The sequence below is a fragment of the Aulonocara sp. 'chitande type north' Nkhata Bay genome, linkage group LG6, assembly GCF_057382095.1.
Source record: "Aulonocara sp. 'chitande type north' Nkhata Bay isolate Kocher_YH1m ecotype deep benthic linkage group LG6, A_spYH_male_GT1.1, whole genome shotgun sequence".
NCBI classification, from domain to species: Eukaryota; Metazoa; Chordata; class Actinopteri; order Cichliformes; family Cichlidae; genus Aulonocara; species Aulonocara sp. 'chitande type north' Nkhata Bay.
Genome location: NC_141349.1, coordinates 1,491,192 through 1,509,690, shown reverse-complemented (window position 1 = coordinate 1,509,690; position 18,499 = coordinate 1,491,192). Strand labels below are relative to the sequence as shown.

Sequence of the window (18,499 nt, the reverse complement as noted above, 5' to 3'; positions counted from 1 at the left end):
GAGGAAATAAAATGTTGTTTTTATTGACTATTTTGCCCAAAGGTAATTATGTTGTTAAAAGAATTTCATTCCAGTCTGATTGAAATTTTATTTCCATCAGAATTTCTTTGTACTTTGCAACTTTTAATTGCAATTATTTAATGCTCTGAATGTTTCAGTCAGCCTCAAAAAATGTTTGAGGCTGACTGAAACAGTTTCCTTCCTGGAAATTTGTTGCCGCTTTAGTGTTTTGGCATCAGCAATAAGAAACTAATGGATTGATAACTAAAAAGACCGCCCCTAAACCTCAGCCACACCCTGTGTGAGCTATCTATAAAGATGGAGCAGCCGAACACCTGCTGCATCCAGCAAACACCTGGTACAACAGGTAAGCCTCCTCATATCATCTCCTTGCATGCTGAATCCTCTACGTAGGGAAATCCCAGATATCTGATTCCCTTTATGTGGATGTTGTCTGCTCAGCATTTTCATTGGGAGAAAAGTTAACATCCAGATGAACAGAATCAGCTGTTGGGCTGCCCGTATCCCACTTATTTGCATTTCTATTCCAGCAGTTACATTCATTGAAGTTCTTTTTTAAACAGTGCTGTTCAGATTGTGAGTGTAGGTTAACTGCAGAGGACCAACATCATGACTCCAGCCTTTTTCTTCTCCGTCTGCCTGTCAATGACAGCGGTTTGTCTGGTAAGCTTGACTCTTCCAGCAAAGGCATTAAATGTTGTTCAACACTGCCGGCTGTTCTGTGAAAGTCATGTAATTCTAACCGTGTCTGCTTAACAGACATGGCTGCTTGTTATGAGCGTTTAAGCGTGACGCAGTTGAAGTATTTTCACATAATAGTTTTTGTTTGCCAACAATAACATTTGTCAGTGTGATTTCAAATGTGATTAAGAGTAAGTTGGAAATGTCTTGTTTTTTATTGCAGAGGGCTGCTGTCATTAGAAATATAACTGGTGCGTTCAGTGATGAAATACTTCCAGCATATTGAGGTGTTTTTAATATAAGAGCTCAAAGTTAATCTGCTGGTTTCCTCTTGTATCCACAGATGAGTCTCTGGGTGCCCCAGCGATCATTGAAAAAGTCAATGCTAACTCAAGTAAGTGAAGATTTACAAAATAAAACTCTTTTTTGTTAACTCATTCACTGCCATTGACGTCTATAGCCGTCAATTGCAGTGAATGAGTCAATGGGTTTAACTCATTCACTGCCAATGGCTGGCAGTGAATGAGTTAACATATAAATTCTGGATGAAAATGAAAGATCCCTGAGAACTGACATGTTAACATACAATAGACTCCCAACAGACACAATGATCAATCAACCTTTTGGTCATTTACTGGCTTGTCTTAGTCAGCTGTTTTATTTGTGTTATTATCAAACATTGTAATTGTGCGATAAATAAAGTAAATGCTGTAAGCATTTACCTCTTTGTTTTGATATAACTGAGCAAATGGCAGCCTAAGTATCGAGCATTTAACCACTCTCTGTTTGTTGTTCTGCAGCAAAAGTGTTGGTTCATGGTGACATTGTGCCCACTGCTACCAGGAATGCTGTTCCATGCACAGCCATTGGCTGCAAGTGGCCTAAAACTGGACCCTTTGTCTATGTACCTGTCTCCATTGGCACTGAATACAGTAAGCAGTACAAACTTTAACCATTAAACACAGACTTTGTGAAAAGGAGAGATGAATAAAAATAGTTAAATAAAACCCATTATTATATAAATATATATAATATATATTTCAAGTGGTTTCCAAAAATACTGCTTTGTTAACTATGCTGTTTTATTGTCGGATTAACTAAAAAGCATTTAAACTGAAAAGTCATATTTGTATAAGTATGCTGAATTGATATCATACACAGATGCACACAATTTTCAAATTATGTTTTCATTTAATGTCACTTTCTCAATTTTTCTATTTCAAGACAGACAGACAGACAGACAGACAGACAGACAGACAGATAGATAGATAGATAGATAGATAGATAGATAGATAGATAGATAGACAGACAGACAGACAGAGAGACAGACAGATAGATAGATAGACAGACAGACAGACAGACAGACAGACAGACAGACAGACAGACGCTCCTCATCAGACTCATATTTGAATCTGCAGGCAACCAAGAGCGCAACATCATCATCAGTGCCCTAGTCACCTTCCATGCTCCCACCTGCATCCGGTTTGTCTGGCATACAAGCCAGACAGATTTCATTCACTTCTTCTCTGGACAAGGGTGAGAATGCACTTGCTGTACTTAGACTGTACTTGTATTTATATGGCAGGACAGGACGGATACACCCACACCCTCAAAACCCTTCAAAAATGCAATTCTGAAAATGATTGCATTACAAATATTCTGTATGTGTCATCAAAACAGGTTCTTGAAGGACCATTCTGCATTGACCTTGTACTGTAAAATGTCCAGTTTTATTTTTGTTTGCTACTAGATGAAATTTATACTGTTGCATAGGAGTGTAAAGAGCATTTTATTCATCCATCCATCTTCATCCGCTTTATCCGAGGCCGGGTCACCGGGGCAGCAGCCTAAGCAAAGAGGCCCAGACATCCCTCTCCCCAGCCACCTCCTCCAGCTTATCCGGGGGAACACCAAGGCGTTCCCAGGCCAGCCGAGAGATATAATCTCTCCAGCGTGTCCTGGGTCTGCTGCCCCGGGGCCTCCTCCCGGTGGGACATGCCTGGAACACCTCACCCAGGAGGCGCCCAGGGGGCATCCTTGTCAGATGCCCGAACCACCTCAGCTGGCTCCTTTCGATGTGGAGCAGCAGCTGCTCTACTCTGAGCCCCTCCCGGATGGCCGAACTTCTCACCCTATCTCTAAGGGAGAGGCCAGCCACCCTTCGGAGGAAGCTCATTTCTGCCGCTTGTATCCGCGATCTCGTTCTTTCGGTCACTACCCACAGCTCGTGGCCATAGGTGAGGGTAGGGACGTAGATCGACCGGTAAATTGAGAGCTTCGCTTTTACACTCAGCTCCCTCTTCACCACGACGGACCGGTGCAGCGTCTGCATTACTGCAGCTGCAGCCCCAATCCGTCTGTCGATCTCCGGCTCCCTTCTTCCATCACTCGCGAACAAGACCCCGAGATACTTGAACTCCTCCACTTGGGGCAGGAACTTATCCCCGACCCGGAGTGGGCACTCCACCCTTTTCCGGCTGAGAACCATGGCCTCAGATTTGGAGGTGCTGATCCTCATTCCCGCTGCTTCACACTCGGCTGCGAAGCGTTCCTGTGCGAGCTGGAGGCCCTCACCCGATGAAGCCAACAGAACCACATCATCTGCAAAAATCAGAGATGAGATTCTGAGGCCACCAAAGCAAAAGCCCTCCGCCACTTGGCTGCGCCTAGAAATCCTGTCCATAAAAATTATGAACAGAACCGGAGACAAAGGGCAGCCCTGGCGGAGCCCATCACCCAATTCAATTCAATTCAATTCAATTTTATTTATATAGCGCCAAATCACAACATAAGTCGCCTCAAGGCGCTTCATAGATACAGAGAAAAAAACCCAACAATCATATGACCCCTATGAGCAAGCACTTTGGCAACAGTGGGAAGGAAAAACTCCCTTTTAACAGGAAGAAACCTCCGGCAGAACCAGGCTCAGGGAGGGGCGGACATCTGCTGCGACCGGTTGGGGTGAGAGAAGGAAGACAGGATAAAGACATGCTGTGGAAGAGAGACAGAGGTTAATAACAGATATGATTCAATGCAGAGAGGTCTGTTAATACATAGTGAGTGAGAAAGGTGACTGGAAAGGAAAAACTCAATGCATCATGGGAATCCCCGGCAGTCTACGTCTATTGCAGCATAACTGAGGGAGGATTCATGGTCATCTGGTCCAGCCCTAACTATATGCTTTAGCAAAAAGAAAAGTTTGAAGCCTAATCTTAAAAGTAGAGATAGTGTCTGTCTCCTGAATCCAAACTGGAAGCTGGTTCCACAGAAGAGGGGCCTGAAAACTGAAGGCTCTCCCTCCCATTCTACTTTTAAATACTCTAGGAACAACAAGTAGGCCTGCAGAGTGAGAGCGAAGTGCTCTAATAGGGTGATATGGTACTACAAGGTCATTAAGATAAGATGGGGCCTGATTATTTAAGACCTTGTATGTGAGGAGCAGGATTTTGAATTCAATTCTGGATTTAACAGGAAGCCAATGAAGGGAAGCCAAAACAGGAGAAATATGCTCTCTCTTTCTAGTCCCTGTCAGGACTCTTGCTGCAGCATTTTGGATTAGCTGAAGGCTTTTCAGTGAGTTTTTTGGACATCCTGATAATAATGAATTACAGTCGTCCAGCCTGGAAGTAATAAATGCATGAACTAGTTTTTCAGCGTCACTCTGAGACAGGATGTTTCTAACTTTAGAGATGTTGCGCAAATGGAAGAACGCAGTCTTACATATTTGTTTAATATGTGCATTGAAGGACATGTCCCACCGGGAACGAGTCTGACTTATTGCCAGCAATGCGAACCAAGCTCTTGCAACGGTTGTATGGGGATCGAATGGCCCGTAGCAATGGGCCAGACACCCCATACTCCAACAACACCTCCCACAGGACACCCCGAGGGACACGGTCGAATGCCTTCTTCAAGTCCACAAAACACATGTAGACTGGTTGGGCAAACTCCCATGCACCCTCAAGTATCCTCGAGAGGATAAAGAGCTGGTCCAGTGTTCTGCGACCAGGACGAAAACCGCATTGTTCCTCCTGTATCCGAGGTTCGACTAGCGGATGAACTCTCCTTTCCAGCACCCTGGCATAGACTTTCCCAGGGAGGCTGAGGAGTGTGATCCCCCTGTAGTTGGAACACACCCTCCGGTCCCCCTTCTTAAAGATGGGGACCACCACCCCGGTCTGCCAGTCCAGGGGTACTGCCCCTGATCTCCACGCAACATTGCAGAGGCGTGTCAACCAGGACAGCCCTACATCGTCCAGAGCCTTCAGGAACTCGGGGCGGACCTCATCAACACCAGGGGCTCTGCCACCAAGGAGTTGTTTAACTGCCTCAGTGACCTCGCCCCCGGAAATTGGCGGGTCATTCCCCTCATCCCCAGACTCTGCTTCCTCCTCTGAAGACGTGTCAGTGGGATTAAGGAGGTCCTCGAAGTATTCCTTCCACCGCCTGACAATTTTCTCAGTCGACGTCAGCAGCGCTCCGCCAGCACTATACACAGTGCAGGTAGAGCACCGCTTTCCCCTCCTGAGACCATCTGCTCTTAATTATTTCACATACTATTTGGTCCACTAGTTCCAAAAGTAGAGACTGGCACCTTGTAAGGCGAGAAGATGAATCTGGTGGGTTATTAGATGATTAATAAGGGATGACAGATGTTTAAAAATCTTCTGAGGTTGATTTGACCAGTATCTGTTTATTTACTTTAGTTGATAATGGATATGTGTGTTTTTTATTTTAAAATATTATTTAAGATATTAAAGTACAAAAGCTAAAGTGTGGTTCAAGCAGTGTCTATAGAGCCACAGTGTCAAAGTCGGTCACATGATTACTGTCATTGCTTTTTTTTGGTACTTTAGCCTTAGCATGACTAGCTGAAGGAGGAGGATGCACAGTGCTAGGCTATAGAATAGTCCATCTATTTTTTAAGTGATGTCATTGTGTATATCAGGTGTTATTCATACCTGGGCCGTCAGAGTGGAGGACAGCCAATCTCCCTACAGAGAAATGGTTGCTTGTTTCAGTCGACGGTTCAACATGAGGTTCTTCATGCTCTGGGCTTCCACCACGAGCATGTCCGCTCTGACAGAGATCTGCATGTGAGGATCCTTACCGGGAACATCATCCCAGGTCAGCTGAACTACCCAAAACGTTGGTTACAGTTAACTTAGTACACAATGGGACATCCTCCTGTTTCACAGCAGTGTACATATTACAAGTAATCTGTGCTTTTCCAAACTCAGCACATAAAGATAAGATAAGATAAGATAACCTTTATTAGTCCCACACGTGGGAAATTTGTTTTGTCACAGCAGGAAGTGGACAGTGCAAAAGTTATGAGGCAAAAATTAGAATACAATAAGAATAAATACAGTACACAACTGTACAGAATAGAATAAAATAAAATACTATATACAGTAGAATAAAATAAAATAAATATACAATAAGATAAAAATAGAATACAAATACAAATACTATATACAACTGAGTAAAAATACAACGATGACAGAAAGGATTATTGCACTTAGTATTATTGCACTTAGTATTATTGCATATGTATGGATGTGTGTGCTTGATCAGTTAAAGTCTTTATTATGGAGTCTGACAGCAGTGCACTGCAGTTCAAGCGAGAACTGCATAGAAGATTTTGTTTGTATTTCTTTAGTCCCAAGACTATCAAACAAATGACCACAGAAGAGATTAGCTAGCATTTCGATCTATACATCTTCAAAGAGCTGAGACTGAAGACGGATTTTGAAGTGGAAGCATATAAAAACATGTAATATTTTCTGGAAATTTCTGTTTAGGAAAAGAGCACAACTTTGTGAAAGTGCAGACCAACAATTTGCAGACTCCCTATGACTTCAACTCTGTCATGCACTATGGCAGGTGAGTTGCTGTGTGAGATATGGACTTTGTAAGGTTTTATATTCCCTTACATGTTTTGCATTTTCTGCAAGAAAATGTAATCCAGACTAACAAAAACATGCACACACTCAGTGGGGAATGGATTTTTAATGTTAAATACTTTATGGGCCCATTATCTCCTCTGTTTTCTTAATATAACAGCGTATGTGTGTTCGTGTGCTGTTGTTTGTTCTTTTAGATTCCACTTCTCCAAGAATAGGAAGCCAACGATTGTTGCCGAGTCCAATCCTAATCTTAATTTTGGAAATGCTTTCCAAATGAGTGCCAATGACATTGCTCGTGTAAACAGGCTTTATGAATGCTGTGAGTAATTAAGACACACCCACAAAAAAGAAATTTGCTATCTTTTTGTACAAAGCCAGTACTGATCGGAGTTGATTTTTTTTTTTCTAACCAGAAATTCAGCAAGAACCTTCAACTTTGCATCCAGATTCTTCAGATGCTCAAACACCAGCATTACACCAAGGGATTGGATCCACTATACTTAAAAATGATAAAAGAAACAAAATGTGCTGCAAATATCACATTTAGGGAGTTGAAGTTCTGGGTCTTTGTTTTATGAGCTAAACGGCAGGCTTATATACCAGAGGGTGATGGTGTTATCTTGCTTTCTGTTGAGGTTTTCTCCCCTTTTGTTAGACTATAAACTATAATTAATGGATTTCTCAATCTGTGCAGTTTGATAATTAACTTTGTAACTGTAAATGATGCAGACATAGAACCAAACCTTGTGACTGCGACATCTCTCAAAGATTTTTGTTTGGCAAAACAGTAAAGTGAAAAAATATGTGAACAAAACAAAAAGTCAAATCTTTCATGGAATGATCATGACTGTTGTCTTATACATGACCAACATGCATCAACAAGATATAGTGTGTAGATATAGCATAGCATAGCATAGCATAGCATAGCATCTTTATTTATAACGCACTTTACATCCAACTATGTTGACCAAAGTGCTACAAATATAAAACAGAGAGGAAACAGTTTAAATTACATATAAAATATCTTAAAATTAAAAGTAATATAATTAATAAGAAACGTATTAAGAGACATCAACAAGTCCTGCTGTGCTAAAAGCCAAGGTAAATAAATATGTTTTAAGACGTGATTTAAAAACAGATAAGGAAGGTGCCTGTCTAACATGTAAAGGCAACTCATTCCACAATTTTGGTGCTGCCACAGCAAACGCCCGATCCCCTCTGAGCTTACGATTAGTCCTGGGCACACTCAGGAGGAGCTGGTCTGCCGACCTGAGGCACCGGGAAGGTATGTATGGATGAAGAAGCTCAGAGAGGTACACAGGGGCAGCATTGGACAAACATTTAAAAACAAATAAAAGCATCTTAAAATGGATCCTAAAATGCACGGGCAGCCAATGAAGTGAATATAAAACTGGGGTGATATGCTCGTATCTATGAGTGCCAGTTAAAAGGCGTGCAGCAGCATTCTGGACTAACTGCAGTCGAAAAACAGAAGATCGACTCACCCCAAAATAAAGAGAATTACAGTAATCCAGCCGAACGGTTACAAAAGCGTGGATTACTGTTTCAAATTGCTGTCTCGTAAGAAAGTGCTTAATTTTGGCCAGTTGCCTCAGATGAAAGAAACTAGACCTTACAACCAACCCAATCTGGCTTTCAAGCTTAAGCTCAGGATCCATTTTAAAACCCAGATTAACAATCTCTGGTTTACAGAATGATTTCAGGGATTGCAAATCAACACACGGAACAGCAGTGGAGGCAGGTCTGAACACCATTACTTCAGTTTTAGAATCATTAAAACAAAGAAAGTTTAGCGCCAACCACGACTTGACGTCCTCCAGACATGTTTGTAAACAATTTACAGACGACCCATCTTTCTTTTTAAGAAGAACATAAATCTGGCAGTCATCTGCATAACAGTGAAACGAGAGTCTGTGTTTTCTAAAAATTGAGCCCAATGGAAGTAAATAAAGTGACAACAGGATAGTGCCCAGAATGGAACCCTGTGGTACTCCATGAGACAACGGAGCTCGGGAGGACTCAGTTTCCTAAGCGAACTGAAAAGGTTCGGTTTGTTAAGTAAGACCTGAACCATTTCAGAGCCACACCTGTTATACCGACACACTGCTCCAAACGTGAGATTAAAATTTCATGGTCTACAGTGTCAAATGCAGCAGTTAAATCGAGTAAAATAAGAATGACACTTTCACCAGAATCACATGATAAAAATATATCATTAAAAATTCTTAAAAGTGCTGATTCAGTGCTATGCATTGCTTTAAAACCAGATTGAAAAATCTCCTGAACATTTTGTGCATTCAAGTATGAGATCAATCGGTCATATACAATTTTTTTTCCAAGACTTTAGATAAAAAGGGCAGCTTAGATATTGGTCTAAAATTCTCAACAGCGTTTGTATCTAGCCCAGGTTTCTTAAGAAGTGGTTGCACAATTGCATCTTTGAAATTCTTTGGAACCACACCTGAAGTAAGGCTGCTATTTAAAATGGTTAAAATAGTTGGACCTATGGTAGAAAAAACTTCTTTCAGAAAAAGGGGAGGGATAGGATCATAAGGTGAGCCTACAGGCTTTAAATGAACTACCACCTCCTGTAGCTGAGCAAGAGTAACCGACTCAAACTGTTGAAAGACAGCTGAGCAAACTGGAAGATCAGAGGGGTCAGATGTGGGCAAAATAATCTGCGCCCTAGCCGAGGCTACCTTGTTTATAAAGAAGTGCAGAAACCTTTCACACATTTCAAGTGAAGGCTCAAAACTAAGAGCAGAGGGAGGGCTTAAAATAGTCTCAATTGACTTAAACAATATGTGTGGTTTCTGATAATTCACCATAATAATATTTGCAAAGTGTTTCCGCTTTGCTTCTTTTATTGTAAGCTGATATAAGGCCCAGCACTCTCTTAAACTTTGTAAAGAGACCTGTAAGTTATCTTTTTTCCATCTCCGCTCAGCCCTACGACATTCACGCCTCGCAGCACGGGTTTCATCGTTCAACCAGGGTTTAAGCTTTGTCTTAGGATGCTTAATTTTTAGAGGAGCAACAATATCCAAGACAGTCTGACAAGTGGTATGAAACCAAAAACTGAGTTCCTCTACGTATTGGAGTGCCTCAGGAATGGAGAACTGATTATAGTAGGTGGAGAACCGTGCTGCCGTGGAAGAATTTAACAAACGAGATGTCTTTGCAGGGACAAGCCCCCTGAATTCATTTCTAGATAAAGAGATGTCAAACAGAACCGGCATATGATCAGAGAAAACAGGATCGGAGACTTTCAGATTAAAAACAGGCAATGAGTAGGCTAAAACCAGATCGAGAGTGTGGCCACACTGTTGCGTGGGTGCAGACACACATCGAACTAAATTAAAAGAATCAGTAAGATTCAAAAAGTCTTTAACCATGGGCTTATCTGGACAGCACACATGAATATTAAAATCCCCAACAATAAGAAAGGAGTCATATTTTATCATGACTTCAGTTAGAAATGCAGCAAATTCCTCTATAAAGTCTTTACTGTATTTTGGGGCCCTGTATATTATTGTGCACAATACAGGGGTAGAACAGGCTATTTCAAACAGTAACAGTTCAAAACTGGAAAAATAAAATTCCAATGAAATCTGCTTGCACTTGTAGCGATCTCTGAAGATAGTAGCTACTCCTCCACCTCGACCAGATCTGCGTGGGACATTAAAATAGCAGCAGTCCGAAGGCAAAAGTTCTGCAAAGGCGCTGGAATCACCAGTAGTTATCCACGTCTCAGTTAAGCAGAGAAAGTCCAAGTAGTGTGACAAAAAATATTCCTTAAGGATAAAAGTCTTATTTGATACCGATCTGGCGTTTACCAGGCCAAATTTGGCCGGAGTTGAATAATCACTAGACTTTGAAGCTCGTGCAACGTAATGCAGGTTTTGCATACTCACTCCGCGCCGCCGTGGACAGGGAGGCAGGGAGCGGCTGGGCGGGAACAGCCCAGAGCCAGCGAGCGGCACCAGACACGCATAGGACGGCCTACGAAGATGCCAGGGAAAGGGGCACGATAGGCAACGCCAGGGACAGCACAACCAAACGCCAGACAGGCCTTCAGTTTCACCAATCTCCCACTCCTTTTGCCGTGACGGCGGCCCCGCTTCTGCGGAGACGGCACAGGTACACGGAGCAGGTGAGTAGGAACCAACGACAGGAGTGGAGGCGGTATTTTGTGTGCATTTCCCAGTCTACACACCGGCGTATTGGGAGATAGTCGGAGATCAAGTAAAACTTGGCGATCATAGACCAGCAGGGAGTCGACATCATAACAAAATAAAAACATTAAAACAGAAACGTGGAGGAACAGACGGCAAGCCATACACATCGGCGCCATCTTGAATCACTATAGTATATAGTCCAGTGTCACAAGTGTAAGAAGAAGAATCTTCTGATATTTTAAAAATCGATTTTTCTGACAATGTCTTCTAATTTTTCTTGCTTTTGTTTTTCGAGGGGTTTTATCTTTGGTTTGTTGTCTCTTTCTGTAAGAAGTGCTATCAAATAAAATTCCATATTTCAAGCAGCAGGGGGCAGTATTGTTTCATTATTATATTTTAAGTTATTTTAGAAATATGTGTTTTGCTTAAAGTTGGACAGAATGTTACAGGTGCCTTTTTTAATATGCAACAAATTTAACAAATGCACAAATACTACTACATAAATACATGTTCTGCATTTAAAATCCTACCAAACCATTAGAAAACTGAAACCAGAGAGTGGATCATGTCTCTCAAGATTAGAGTGGAGTCAGTTCAGTGCAAGTGTTTAGATTGAGAAGATTAAAACACCCACAGACTTGAATATTCCCACCACCATCATGATGCATCACATAGTAATCTGATTTAAATCCATTTAGTTTCTGATGATGTGTTTCTTAATAACTATTGTTAAAAACTGTTATGAAACCTCAGTCATACACACGCCTGAACAATGATCCGGCATTTGTTGCTGTAATTGTTTGTACTAGTTCATGCTGCCTGTCTGACTAAATGGACATGTCCAAATTCATGGGCTGCATCCTCCTGAGGCCGCATTTGTAGACCGATTACGTCACAGCGACGCGCCGAAGGCTGTCCAAATTCGTAGACTCCTCCGAATGTAGCCGACAAATCAGTCCTCCTTTTCCCCGAATTTGAAGGATGGGTCGGGTGTGTCCTTCGTGGCCTACCATATCCCAGAATTCATAGCGCGGCCCAGCCAAACTCCAGTTTCCAACAATGGCGGCCGCTACTAAGTTTTAAAATTACTCTTATTATTCTTTCTGGGTCACAAAATAAACTTTTAACATATTTTCAGGCGAGAAAGTAGCTGTGTAAACATCAAATATCTGCTCGTTTTATCAGGATATCGCATATTTGCAAAAGTTCTTCGACGTTTTCGGAGGCGTCTGCTACCCACCAGCTCGATAGCTAGCCGGGAGCTCGAGGGTTACTGATGCGGCTGAGAACGGCACAACTCCCGGTACATAATTTTCAGATCACCGCGGACTTTCGCTGCTTGGGTTAAACGTAATATATATGTATAAAAGGCTCTGGGATTTTATGTCTATGTTCTGCAATATTGTGTGGGGTGGAGTCTTAGGAAATGACGTAGGCAGAAGTTGGGGGTAACGCGAGGCTACTCGAGAAGGGGAGATTGTTTTCCGTGTTAGTTCTGTTTACCTCGTAAGCTGTGTTCCTGGTTGCCATCCTTCACAGTGATGCTCCGAGTGTTAAGTTCATGACTGGAAGTAAGTTTCCTTGAATATGTTTATTTTCTGATTCTGATGTTGGCCGCGGCTTTAGTTACATTCTACCACATTGTAGCACCGCATTTTTTCATCTCGTGACTCGAAGCATGTGCCGCTGCTCGCCGCCATTATGTAGTAATTTTATTCGGCCACACGATGGTGCCAAAGTCATTGTGCATTCCGGAATTCCGAACATTCCGGAACCTTGGTGCATTCCGGAACCTTGGTGCATTCCGGAACTCTGAACATTCCGGAATTCCGAACATTCCGGAACCTTTGTGCATTCCGGAACCTTGGTGCATTCCGGAACTCTGAAAATTCCGGAACTCTGAACATTCCGGAATTCCGAACATTCCGGAACCTTTGTGCATTCCGGAACTCTTAACATTCCGGAACCTTGGTGCATTCCGAAACTCTGAACATTCCGGAACTCTGAATATTCCGGAATTCCGAACATTCCGGAACCTTGGTGCATTCCGGAACTCTGAACATTCCGGAACCTTGGTGCATTCCGGAACTCTTAACATTCTGGAACCTTGGTGCATTCCGGAACTCTGAACATTCCGGAACTCTGAACATTCCGGAATTCCGAACATTCCGGAACCTTGGTGCATTCCGGAACTCTGAACATTCCGGAACCTTGGTACATTCCGGAATTCCGAACATTCCGGAACCTTGGTGCATTCCGGAACTCTGAACATTCCGGAATTCCGAACATTCCGGAACCTTGGTGCATTCCGGAACTCTGAACATTCCGGAATTCCGAACATTCCGGAACCTTTGTGCATTCCGGAACCTTGGTGCATTCCGGAACTCTGAAAATTCCGGAACTCTGAACATTCCGGAATTCCGAACATTCCGGAACCTTTGTGCATTCCGGAACTCTGAACATTCCGGAACCTTGGTACATTCCGGAACTCTGAACATTCCGGAATTCCGAACATTCCGGAACCTTGGTGCATTCCGGAACCTTGGTGCATTCCGGAACTCTGAACATTCTGGAACTCTGAACATTCCGGAACCTTGGTGTATTCCGGAACTCTGAATTCTGGAAAATTGGTGCATTCCAGAACTCTTAACATTCCGGAACCTTGGTGCATTCCGGAACTCTGAATTCCGGAACCTTGGTGCATTCCGGAACTCTTAACATTCCGGAACTCTGAACATTCCGGAATTCCGAACATTCCGGAACCTTGGTGCATTCCGGAACCTTGGTGCATTCCGGAACTCTGAACATTCCGGAATTCCGAACATTCCGGAACCTTTGTGCATTCCGGAACCTTGGTGCATTCCGGAATTCCGAACATTCCGGAACCTTGGTGCATTCCGGAACTCTGAACATTCCGGAACTCTGAACATTCTGGAATTCCGAACATTCCGGAACCTTGGTGCATTCCGGAATTCTGAACATTCCGGAATTCCGAACATTCCGGAACCTTGGTGCATTCCGGAACTCTGAACATTCCGGAACCTTGGTACATTCCGGAACTCTGAACATTCCGGAATTCCGAACATTCCGGAACCTTGGTGCATTCCGGAACCTTGGTGCATTCCGGAACTCTGAACATTCCGGAATTCCGAACATTCCGGAACCTTTGTGCATTCCGGAACCTTGGTGCATTCCGGAATTCCGAACATTCCGGAACCTTGGTGCATTCCGGAACTCTGAACATTCCGGAACTCTGAACATTCTGGAATTCCGAACATTCCGGAACCTTGGTGCATTCCGGAATTCTGAACATTCCGGAATTCCGAACATTCCGGAACCTTGGTGCATTCCGGAACTCTGAACATTCCGGAACCTTGGTACATTCCGGAACTCTGAACATTCCGGAATTCCGAACATTCCGGAACCTTGGTGCATTCCGGAATTCTGAACATTCCGGAACCTTTGTGCATTCCGGAACTCTGAACATTCCGGAACCTTGGTGCATTCCGGAATTCCGAACATTCCGGAACCTTGGTGCATTCCGGAATTCTGAACATTCCGGAATTCCGAACATTCCGGAACCTTGGTGCATTCCGGAACTCTGAACATTCCGGAACCTTGGTGCATTCCGGAACTCTTAACATTCTGGAACCTTGGTGCATTCCGGAACTCTGAACATTCCGGAACTCTGAACATTCCGGAATTCCGAACATTCCGGAACCTTGGTGCATTCCGGAACTCTGAACATTCCGGAATCTTGGTACATTCCGGAATTCCGAACATTCCGGAATTCCGAACATTCCGGAACCTTGGTGCATTCCGGAACTCTGAACATTCCGGAATTCCGAACATTCCGGAACCTTGGTGCATTCCGGAACTCTGAACATTCCGGAACTCTGAACATTCCGGAATTCCGAACATTCCGGAACCTTGGTGCATTCCGGAATTCTGAACATTCCGGAAGGGTGAACATTCCGGAACCTTGGTACATTCCGGAATTCCGAACATTCCGGAACCTTGGTGCATTCCGGAACTCTGAACATTCCGGAACTCTGAACATTCCGGAATTCCGAACATTCCGGAACCTTGGTGCATTCCGGAACTCTGAACATTCCGGAATTCCGAACATTCCGGAACTTTGTTGCATTCCGGAACTCTGAACATTCCGGAACTCTGAACATTCCGGAACCTTGGTACATTCCGGAATTCCGAACATTCCGGAACCTTGGTGCATTCCGGAACTCTGAACATTCCGGAACTCTGAACATTCCGGAATTCCGAACATTCCGGAACCTTGGTGCATTCCGGAACTCTGAACATTCCGGAATTCCGAACATTCTGGAACTTTGTTGCATTCCGGAACTCTGAACATTCCGGAACTCTGAACATTCCGGAACCTTGGTACATTCCGGAATTCCGAACATTCCGGAACCTTGGTGCATTCCGGAACTCTGAACATTCCGGAACTCTGAACATTCCGGAATTCCGAACATTCCGGAACCTTGGTGCATTCCGAAATTCTGAACATTCCGGAAGGGTGAACATTCCGGAACCTTGGTACATTCCGGAATTCCGAACATTCCGGAACCTTGGTGCATTCCGGAACTCTGAACATTCCGGAACTCTGAACATTCCGGAACCTTGGTACATTCCGGAATTCCGAACATTCCGGAACCTTGGTGCATTCCGGAACTCTGAACATTCCGGAACTCTGAACATTCCGGAATTCCGAACATTCCGGAACCTTGGTGCATTCCGGAATTCTGAACATTCCGGAACCTTGGTGCATTCCGGAACTCTGAACATTCCGGAATTCCGAAAATTCCGGAACCTTGGTGCATTCCGGAACTCTGAACATTCCGGAACCTTGGTACATTCCGGAATTCCGAACATTCCGGAACCTTGGTGCATTCCGGAACTCTGAACATTCCGGAACTCTGAACATTCCGGAATTCCGAACATTCCGGAACCTTGGTGCATTCCGGAATTCTGAACATTCCGGAAGGGTGAACATTCCGGAACCTTGGTACATTCCGGAATTCCGAACATTCCGGAACCTTGGTGCATTCCGGAACTCTGAACATTCCGGAACTCTGAACATTCCGGAATTCCGAACATTCCGGAACCTTGGTGCATTCCGGAATTCTGAACATTCCGGAATTCCGAACATTCCAGAACCTTGGTGCATTCCGGAACTCTGAACATTCCGGAATTCCGAACATTCCGGATCCTTGGTGCATTCCGGAATTCTGAACATTCCGGAACCTTGGTGCATTCCGGAACTCTGAACATTCCGGAACCTTGGTGCATCCCGGAACTCTGAACATTCTGGAACTCTGAACATTCCGGAATTCCGAACATTCCGGAACCTTGGTGCATTCCGGAACTCTGAACATTCCGGAATTCCGAACATTCCGGAACCTTGGTGCATTCCGGAATTCTGAACATTCCGGAACCTTTGTGCATTCCGGAACTCTGAACATTCCGGAACCTTGGTGCATTCCGGAACTCTGAACATTCCGGAATTCCGAACATTCCGGAACCTTTGTGCATTCCGGAACCTTGGTGCATTCCGGAATTCCGAACATTCCGGAACCTTGGTGCATTCCGGAACTCTGAACATTCCGGAACTCTGAACATTCTGGAATTCCGAACATTCCGGAACCTTGGTGCATTCCGGAATTCTGAACATTCCGGAATTCCGAACATTCCGGAACCTTGGTGCATTCCGGAACTCTGAACATTCCGGAACCTTGGTACATTCCGGAACTCTGAACATTCCGGAATTCCGAACATTCCGGAACCTTGGTGCATTCCGGAACTCTGAACATTCCGGAATCTTGGTACATTCCGGAATTCCGAACATTCCGGAATTCCGAACATTCCGGAACCTTGGTGCATTCCGGAACTCTGAACATTCCGGAATTCCGAACATTCCGGAACCTTGGTGCATTCCGGAACTCTGAACATTCCGGAACTCTGAACATTCCGGAATTCCGAACATTCCGGAACCTTGGTGCATTCCGGAATTCTGAACATTCCGGAAGGGTGAACATTCCAGAACCTTGGTACATTCCGGAATTCCGAACATTCCGGAACCTTGGTGCATTCCGGAACTCTGAACATTCCGGAACTCTGAACATTCCGGAATTCCTAACATTCCGGAACCTTGGTGCATTCCGGAACTCTGAACATTCCGGAATTCCGAACATTCCGGAACTTTGTTGCATTCCGGAACTCTGAACATTCCGGAACTCTGAACATTCCGGAACCTTGGTACATTCCGGAATTCCGAACATTCCGGAACCTTGGTGCATTCCGGAACTCTGAACATTCCGGAACTCTGAACATTCCGGAATTCCGAACATTCCGGAACCTTGGTGCATTCCGGAACTCTGAACATTCCGGAATTCCGAACATTCTGGAACTTTGTTGCATTCCGGAACTCTGAACATTCCGGAACTCTGAACATTCCGGAACCTTGGTACATTCCGGAATTCCGAACATTCCGGAACCTTGGTGCATTCCGGAACTCTGAACATTCCGGAACTCTGAACATTCCGGAATTCCGAACATTCCGGAACCTTGGTGCATTCCGAAATTCTGAACATTCCGGAAGGGTGAACATTCCGGAACCTTGGTACATTCCGGAATTCCGAACATTCCGGAACCTTGGTGCATTCCGGAACTCTGAACATTCCGGAACTCTGAACATTCCGGAATTCCGAACATTCCGGAACCTTGGTGCATTCCGAAATTCTGAACATTCCGGAAGGGTGAACATTCCGGAACCTTGGTACATTCCGGAATTCCGAACATTCCGGAACCTTGGTGCACTCCGGAACTCTGAACATTCCGGAACTCTGAACATTCCGGAATTCCGAACATTCCGGAACCTTGGTGCATTCCGGAACTCTGAACATTCCGGAACTCTGAACATTCCGGAATTCCGAACATTCCGGAACCTTGGTGCATTCCGGAACTCTGAACATTCCGGAACCTTGGTGCATCCCGGAACTCTGAACATTCTGGAACTCTGAACATTCCGGAATTCCGAACATTCCGGAACCTTGGTGCATTCCGGAACTCTGAACATTCCGGAACCTTGGTACATTCCGGAACTCTGAACATTCCGGAATTCCGAACATTCCGGAACCTTGGTGCATTCCGGAATTCTGAACATTCCGGAACCTTTGTGCATTCCGGAACTCTGAACATTCCGGAACCTTGGTGCATTCCGGAACTCTGAACATTCCGGAATTCCGAACATTCCGGAACCTTTGTGCATTCCGGAACCTTGGTGCATTCCGGAATTCCGAACATTCCGGAACCTTGGTGCATTCCGGAACTCTGAACATTCCGGAACTCTGAACATTCTGGAATTCCGAACATTCCGGAACCTTGGTGCATTCCGGAATTCTGAACATTCCGGAATTCCGAACATTCCGGAACCTTGGTGCATTCCGGAACTCTGAACATTCCGGAACCTTGGTACATTCCGGAACTCTGAACATTCCGGAATTCCGAACATTCCGGAACCTTGGTGCATTCCGGAATTCTGAACATTCCGGAACCTTTGTGCATTCCGGAACTCTGAACATTCCGGAACCTTGGTGCATTCCGGAATTCCGAACATTCCGGAACCTTGGTGCATTCCGGAATTCTGAACATTCCGGAATTCCGAACATT

At 44.3% G+C, this 18,499-nt stretch overlaps 1 protein-coding gene across 1 annotated transcript; it reads left to right on the top strand.

Annotated features, from left to right (window-relative positions):
* Positions 1 to 348: 348 nt before the first annotated feature.
* LOC147326967 (high choriolytic enzyme 1-like) lies at positions 349 to 6,938 on the top strand. The gene is made up of 9 exons (XM_086297451.1): positions 349 to 367; positions 585 to 684; positions 926 to 953; positions 1,046 to 1,096; positions 1,503 to 1,634; positions 2,121 to 2,238; positions 5,651 to 5,829; positions 6,507 to 6,588; positions 6,806 to 6,938. The coding sequence occupies exons 2-9, from the start codon at positions 631 to 633 to the stop codon at positions 6,936 to 6,938; spliced, it is 777 nt and encodes a 258-aa protein (XP_086153577.1). The 5' UTR covers positions 349 to 367; positions 585 to 630.
* Positions 6,939 to 18,499: the final 11,561 nt, after the last annotated feature.